The sequence below is a fragment of the Hippocampus bargibanti genome, linkage group LG01 (assembly GCF_051943395.1).
Source record: "Hippocampus bargibanti isolate YZ-2025 linkage group LG01, ASM5194339v1, whole genome shotgun sequence".
Taxonomy (NCBI): domain Eukaryota; kingdom Metazoa; phylum Chordata; class Actinopteri; order Syngnathiformes; family Syngnathidae; genus Hippocampus; species Hippocampus bargibanti.
Genome location: NC_142734.1, coordinates 27,768,509 through 27,775,342, shown reverse-complemented (window position 1 = coordinate 27,775,342; position 6,834 = coordinate 27,768,509). Strand labels below are relative to the sequence as shown.

The window sequence follows — 6,834 nt, the reverse complement described above, 5'->3', positions numbered from 1 at the left end:
CAAAATGCCACCATGTAGGTAATTTTTAAACATTCCAGATAGCGTATGGTGTTCCAATTTTAATTTTAGCTACTGTGGTAACAGAATTGGCCATACTCGTACTCCACATGTCCGTTGAATTTCGGACTGTGAGGATGTTGGTTTTCCAAATGCAGGCTTCAAACGATGAATATTACCTTGAAATGGTTTTATTCTTTTCTGCAGTTACGAATCAATTCGGGCTCCCGAGAGCTTCAGATTTCGTCAGGAAAAGCATAGGAAACAAACAACAGGATTATATTGGGGTCATATGTAATGAGAGGCAGGCTGTCCTGCCACCGATATAAATGTTAAAAACAAACAAAGCAATTTCCTGGTATGAGAAGGTCCAGACTTCCCCTATTGTGCGTAAATCCTGAGATAAGAGTTGACAGGCGTCAAGGACTTTCTTGAGGTAGGGAACAGAGAAGAAGATAGTTGTGGGGTGTTGATGACTCATGAAGGGAAGTGGATTAAAACATAACACTATCTTCTTTGTTTAAAACATTAAACAGATGTACAGGGGAGAGGCTGGTACCAGTGATACTCATAATACGGCATAACGCTACCAAGATAGTATAAGGCCAAAATTTGTCAGATTGACTTCCATTATAGATGCCAATTTTCAAGTGACTGCAAACTTGGTGTTTTATCATGTGTTTCTTGTCATGTTAGTAAAAATCCCTTCTGTGGCGACTCAGTGCCACTTTCAAATTGAAAATTGTGGATTGACACGTTATTAACTATTTTTTTCCACCACATGGCCTTCTAATACCACTGATATACTTCCTTTCAAAGATAACTTCACAGGGAAAAAGCACACTTCGTCAATTTCGAGTCATATAAATGGTCTCGTTAGTTGAGAGAGGTCCATGTGCAACTCTGTCTGAATGTGATCATAAGTGCACATCACATGGAACAGTACTGATTAAAGACACCAAAGCTGTATTTTTTTTCACGTTTGAATTTGGCAGCATCCATCATTTGTTGCCATTGATGGTTACAAGCAAAAATTTCTTTTTTAATTGTAATACAAATTCATTGATTGCTGGTCTGTAAAAAAAAAGAAAGAATTTATGGAAAGAGGACCTTGAAAAAAAAATAATCTGTTAAATACCATGCGCAATACTGAGGGATTTTTTTCCCCCACAAATCGTTCATCCCTATTACCCATTGCATATCTTTTAACCCATTGCGGACAATATGGCGTCACAAAGTCTATGCAGTTTCTTTCGCTCCTCGCTACGCTCACAACGCAGTAGCATCGCAAAAGCCGCGGCGCCGCGTTGCGGGCAAAATCGCTCTCCTTCCAACACGCTGCTCAGCTCGTCGCTCAAACATTGCGGAAGCCAATCAGAGGGAACATCTAAGCGGCAGCTCTCAATCATTCCGTGCTTGATTTCTAAACACAGCTGGACTGTGCGTTCGGGCGATGAGAGATCGTCACTCATTTTCAGAAGGGTTTGGACGCTGAACTTTGGTGTCCTTCCATAGACCCATTCCCATCCACGTAGCTCTGCGACCGAGCTCCTGAGACCTGGAAACGCAGAGTCATCAGCGGGATTCACCAAATTCATCATGGCGCTGCCGCCAAACTCTGAAGAGGGAGAGAGACGGAAGATAAGGAGGACTGGTGAAGGATGACGTCCATCCAAATTGGCAAAAAATTCATAACTAAAAATGTGAATGGGTTACAATACAGTCCACTCCATCATGGTTGGCAAGTGTGCATTCCCACTATTTGGCTTTTTTTTGGAGGGGTTGAAGTCACATTCAAGGTTTATTTATTTATTTGTTTATTCATTCATTTATTTATTCATTTATGCATTCATACATTTGTTTATCGGTTTCTTTATTTATTTAGTTATTTTTATGGTTCTTCAGCCGTCATCTGTACTTCTTTTAAGGTGTCGGACGTTTCGCTTCTTATCCAAAATGCTTGTTCAGTCTTAAAGGACAACCGACGTCACTTTTTTTTTTTTAACTGACACCAGAAAAACGTTTTATAGCATCTAAAATAGTCAAAACACGCAGTATGATATATTTATTCAAATGCAAAACACCAATAAAAATGACTTAAAGTGTCCAAAATCTGCAAAAAATTGAGCTGTGAATTGGGCATTTTCAGAAAGTCCCGCCCCCAGTTCGTGACGTCACGCCAAGACGTCTTGCATTGCGGGAGAATCAAAACAATGGCTTCAGATTCGGAGAATTTGCTTTCTTGTTACACATCCAGTTATGAATATGATTCAAATAGTTTTGAAGAGGAAAGCATACATGTTTGCAATCGATTAAAGAAATTATTCCCTGTCATTTTGAGGTATCTGAGGGGGGAAACGTAGCACCGAAAAGAGGCAGAAAATGGCGACCTCTTGTAGACATGACAGTGTATTGCGTTTCCACAGGCTGATAAATTCCTTATTCTTAAATAAAAATAAATAAAATAAATTCCTTAGCTTGGACGCCCTCTTCTAGAGCAACACGCGGTTTTCGGACCAAACAAGCATTGACGTGATGTAAGGACTGCTACAATGTGTCATTTTTTTTCGGTCAGGGGTGTTCCTTCAGTGACGTCACGTACGGACTCGTCACCAACTCAAAAACAAGACTTCCGGAATATTCAGCACGAGTCTTAAAACGTAAAATATAGCTATATGCTGTGGAATCTGTCAAATACGCTCAGTAGAAGTCATTTGAAGCCATTTTACAAATTATGGACACAATTTGTCCGGAGACGTCGGTTGTCCTTTAAGGGCTTTAACAACAGCTGAAGCTGGAACAAAGCGCGAACATGGACAAAAGGCAAATGCTGCGCCCTCATGGAAGGAAAAAAACATTTCCAGAGGTCTGACCAGCGCTTTATCGGCACCCCCCCCCCCCCCCCCAAGGAAAACCAAATCCCGAACAAATTCAGGAATGGCAGTGCATGAGTGAAGTAATATTTTTGAGCCTTGAAACAAATATAACGAAGCGAGATTCTACTGTACCTGCACTGTACTTCTCTGCCAAGGCCTTGAGGAGCAACTCCCACGTCAATGCAGGCTCGTAATCGACCAGGTTGGCCACAGGCGAAGGCACACTGGGCGTGGCGTTGCTGTGGACACCCTGGCAGGAGGAGTGCAAGACGGGTGAGAGTGCGACGTGGTCGGCTGAGTGCAGCAAAGTGCAATGATGGTAGGATGACTTCCGGCTGATTCTTGAGGCACTTCCTGGGAGTGGGGGGGGGGGGGGGGGGGGGGGGGTCAACAACAATGATGCGGTGGTTCAGTAACATCTTAATGCTGTACTTGCTGTAATGTGGTTGTTTTAGTCAGATTCACATCTATATTTCAGACATTAACATTTCCTGTAAAGAGCCAAACTTGAATTTAATCAATTCACAAGTTTCCAGCTTTCAAAGTACACCAAATTTGCCAACCTTACCCGTGATTTTATAGTGGCCTTTTAGTAAAATGTCGAACCTCTCTGTGGCTTCAACCTCCAGACCGGGCAGCAGATGCCTAAGGGCTTCGGTGATGACTTTGAGGTTCCTCTGGCGGTCGTACCCCTTCTTAGAAGCAAAGAAGGTCAAGTTCAGATTCCCGAGATCGTGGAAAACCGTGCCTCCACCACTTCGCCTGCGGGCGAGACATATCCCGGTACGCCTCATGAGCGACAGGTTGCATTCCTTCCATGGATTCTGGTGGCGTCCGATGACCACGGCTGGCTTGTTGCGCCAAAGCAACAAAATGGTGCGATGCTGCAGGTCCACGTTGGCCTCAATCCAATCCTCCAGGGAAAGGTTCTCATAAACATGGGTGGACTTGGAATATAGGACCAGCCCCGCCTTGCCGTTGTCGGCCAACAGAGTGCTGCAGGTGCGAGTCGCGACAGGGACCGTCTGACAAATGCACATCCCCAAGGATCCCCTGAGGTAAGGCAATGTCCCTCTGATGTGTAACAAAATGGCCATCACCTCCGCATGGAGTTGCGCCCTAGAACAGCCAGGAAGGAGAGAAGTTCTTAGTTCTTAGTGCAATGATTCACAGAGCTGATTTGTGCAGCTGATAAAGGTAAATTTGCATTCAATGTGCTTCTTGCAATCACCCCGTGATTTATGAGCAGCCCAGATTAGGATTTCAAATGCTTTTTTTGTATAGAGATCAGCTTCTGACAAAACAATGTTGATATTATTGTGTTTTTTTTTTTCTCCAAAATACTACATCAAATGTTCCCAAGGGTTTTTAATTTCATTTTTTGAAATAACCTCACACGATGTATGGATGGATGGAAGTGGATTGGTTGGTGGGTAGAAAGGAAAAGAAGATATAGAAATATTTGAGTTATTATCAACAAACGACATACACTATTGAAAGCCATGAGCATTAGTAAGAAATATATTAATCTCAAATAAGGACAAAGTTGTACATGGACGGTGGTTAATGATATGAAATTAATGATCTAGTGATCTTGACTTTTCTTTGGCGCGGTTAGATGACGTCAATGACTCGCCTTTGCCGACTCCTGCATTGGTAGCCTTGCATTTGCATCGCTGAACTCGGACATCGAAAACTAAGACATTGTAACAATTACACTTTCCACAGACAGTAAAAAGCCGTAATGTATTTATATATTTAATATAGACGGGTTCTTACGTGTCTAGGAAAGGAGTAAATGCCGCTGTTGGTTCTTGCGGTGGTTTTGTCCGTCACTATGAAGCGACGTGATGGTAGAAACGCTCAGCGAAAGGTTCCGACCAACATTTATTTATTTTTATTGTTTGTTTTATTTACATTGTACTTCAAAGCGCCTTTCAAAACTCCAGGACAGTTTACAGGATACGCATTTCCTCTGCGGGCGAGAAGAGACAGCGTTCTTTTAACCCGGAAGTAACTCATACCACTAACATGTCTCAAACTGTTTAGAAATGAAAGACTTCCGGTGACTTTGTCAGAAAAATGAGGCCAAAACTAAACAAAACCCGATAGCAATTGAAGAGAACAAATCACAGCAGGTGATAATTCCCATGGGTCCATATTGTGCTTCAAAAGCTTTCACGAAAGTAAAAAAAAACATAAGTGTACTTCAGTTATTGGCACAGGTGCACTCAGCAGCTCCTCCCACGACCGCACGGGGTCACGGCACCCCCTCTCCCTTGCACATACATCGACAGTGAGTCCACACAGGGAGGCCACTGGCGATTGTTTCTAGAAAGTCCGTCTCCAGTTATATGTACATTCATAAATGTTGTGTTTGTGAAACTTCGCTTGATGTTCTGCAGCAAAAACAATGAATTTATCTCTCTTAGAAAATGTTATCTTAGTCTGACGTTTATTTTGACTTGCAATCAAATTGCAGACCCCCAAGGAGTAATGTGACATTTTGACCTGACCAGATTATTTCCAATGAAGTTCACTGAAATAAGAGTTGTTCTGGTTCCAAGATAATTTCCATAATACTTCTATTGATTCAGTGACAAGTTTTGTGTTTGTTCTATAAAACAAACACAGAGAAGCTCTTGCACAAAGGAGAAATATTTTTTAGATTAGCTTTGAGGATGTGGAGGTACAGATCAGAGGTTGGAGGAAAAAATGTTTGTGCATTCCTTGTGTAATCCTGCATTTATTTAAAATCCAATAGAGTTTGAGCTTCGGGCTACTCGTAAAGTTGGACTCCCACGTTCCAAAGGTCCTCGCTGGAGGAAGACAACAAACAGCAACTCGATCACAAAGACGAGAAATGGGAACCGAGGAAGCGCAGCAGCAAAAAACCTCCAAGCAAGTATATTTTGCCATCCTGCCAGACAAATACGAACCTTTGATCGAGGATGAAGGGAACCAGAGGACGCCAGAGGAAAGATTAAGGAGGAAGGAGAAGAAGAAGAGGAGAAAGAAAAAATACATTAGGGTAAGATTTCTATTTTTTGACGTCATGATTAATTACCTCCGAAATGTGCTGCTCAGCAATGAGGCTAATTTTGGAAGAATGACTATATGTTGTATGTCTTTAGTTAGCAATCAAGCAGTTACCCTGTATTTTGGTGTCATTCCTTTGGTGCGGTGAAGATGTGGAGCTCTCAGCGGGGCGAGGCACTGTTTTTTTGCCTCCCTACCCACCACCCAAAAATAAATAAAAAAATAAATAAAAAAGAACAATGAAATAAATAACAGTGCTTTTCCAAATAGCCATGTGACTCCAGTTTGGCGTAATAATGTGCACCACTGAGATAATATAACATAAACAGGATAGAAATGATAAAGTAAACATGAATTAAATAAGACTAGTTGTCATTTAATTTTACAGTGAAAATTCTCATATGGACTATTAAATGAAAAATTATCACTATCACTGATCCTGCATATTTTGCAACTGTGTATATATATATATATATATATATATATATATATATATATGAACAGAATATGTATCTCTCGTTTTTAGTAGACCTCTAAAAAAAGACATCTGTATTCAGCTGCCTTTAATTTGCACTACCATTCAATGAAATAAAGTTGATTTATGGAATAAATACGCAAACAAATAATGTACACGTTTGTCACAACTAGAGAAAAGGTAGTTGAGTAGGATACATCAGTGAAGCTAAAATGACTCACTTTTGGGGTACGTTCTGCTTCACTTTTGGGGTACGTTCTGGTTCACCAGAACGTCAAAAAAGCCTGCACTTTCAGCTGGCGCTGCCTGGTATACGGCCTGCAGAGCCTGGCTGGTTCCTTCTCCACGCCGCTGTCAGCTGTGGTCGTCGTGATGGAGCATCAACGAGAAGCTACCTATGAAGCGTGACAGGCCTGTGGATGGAGACTTTTTCTGTCCAATGTATTT

The 6,834-nt window shown here is 41.6% G+C and overlaps 2 protein-coding genes across 2 annotated transcripts; one reads left to right on the top strand and one right to left on the bottom strand.

Moving 5' to 3' along the window:
* Positions 1-172: 172 nt before the first annotated feature.
* On the bottom strand, positions 173-5,410 carry lipt1 (lipoyltransferase 1). The gene is made up of 4 exons (XM_089007439.1): positions 4,653-5,410; positions 3,442-3,992; positions 3,006-3,227; positions 173-1,615 (listed from the first exon to the last, which is right to left on the bottom strand). The coding sequence occupies exons 2-4, from the start codon at positions 3,968-3,970 to the stop codon at positions 1,203-1,205; spliced, it is 1,164 nt and encodes a 387-aa protein (XP_088863565.1). The 5' UTR covers positions 3,971-3,992; positions 4,653-5,410; the 3' UTR covers positions 173-1,202.
* Positions 5,411-5,576: 166 nt separating this feature from the next.
* On the top strand, positions 5,577-6,799 carry LOC148903704 (required for drug-induced death protein 1). Its single transcript, XM_089007475.1, has 2 exons — positions 5,577-5,904; positions 6,658-6,799. Exons 1-2 carry the CDS (start codon positions 5,737-5,739, stop codon positions 6,793-6,795), a joined length of 306 nt encoding a protein of 101 aa, XP_088863601.1. The 5' UTR covers positions 5,577-5,736; the 3' UTR covers positions 6,796-6,799.
* Positions 6,800-6,834: the final 35 nt, after the last annotated feature.

Excerpts from the sequence above, each read along its gene's own strand:
- lipt1 (XM_089007439.1), bottom strand. The coding sequence starts at position 3,970 with ATGGCCATTTTGTTACACATCAGAGGGACATTGCCTTACCTCAGGGGA. Across the intron at positions 3,228-3,441 it reads AGGCCACTATAAAATCACGG|GAAGTGCCTCAAGAATCAGC; the intron begins GTAAGGTTGGCA and ends CCCCACTCCCAG. Across the intron at positions 1,616-3,005 it reads GGCAGAGAAGTACAGTGCAG|AGTTTGGCGGCAGCGCCATG; the intron begins GTACAGTAGAAT and ends CTCCCTCTTCAG.
- LOC148903704 (XM_089007475.1), top strand. The coding sequence starts at position 5,737 with ATGGGAACCGAGGAAGCGCAGCAGCAAAAAACCTCCAAGCAAGTATAT. Across the intron at positions 5,905-6,657 it reads GAAAGAAAAAATACATTAGG|AACGTCAAAAAAGCCTGCAC; the intron begins GTAAGATTTCTA and ends CTGGTTCACCAG.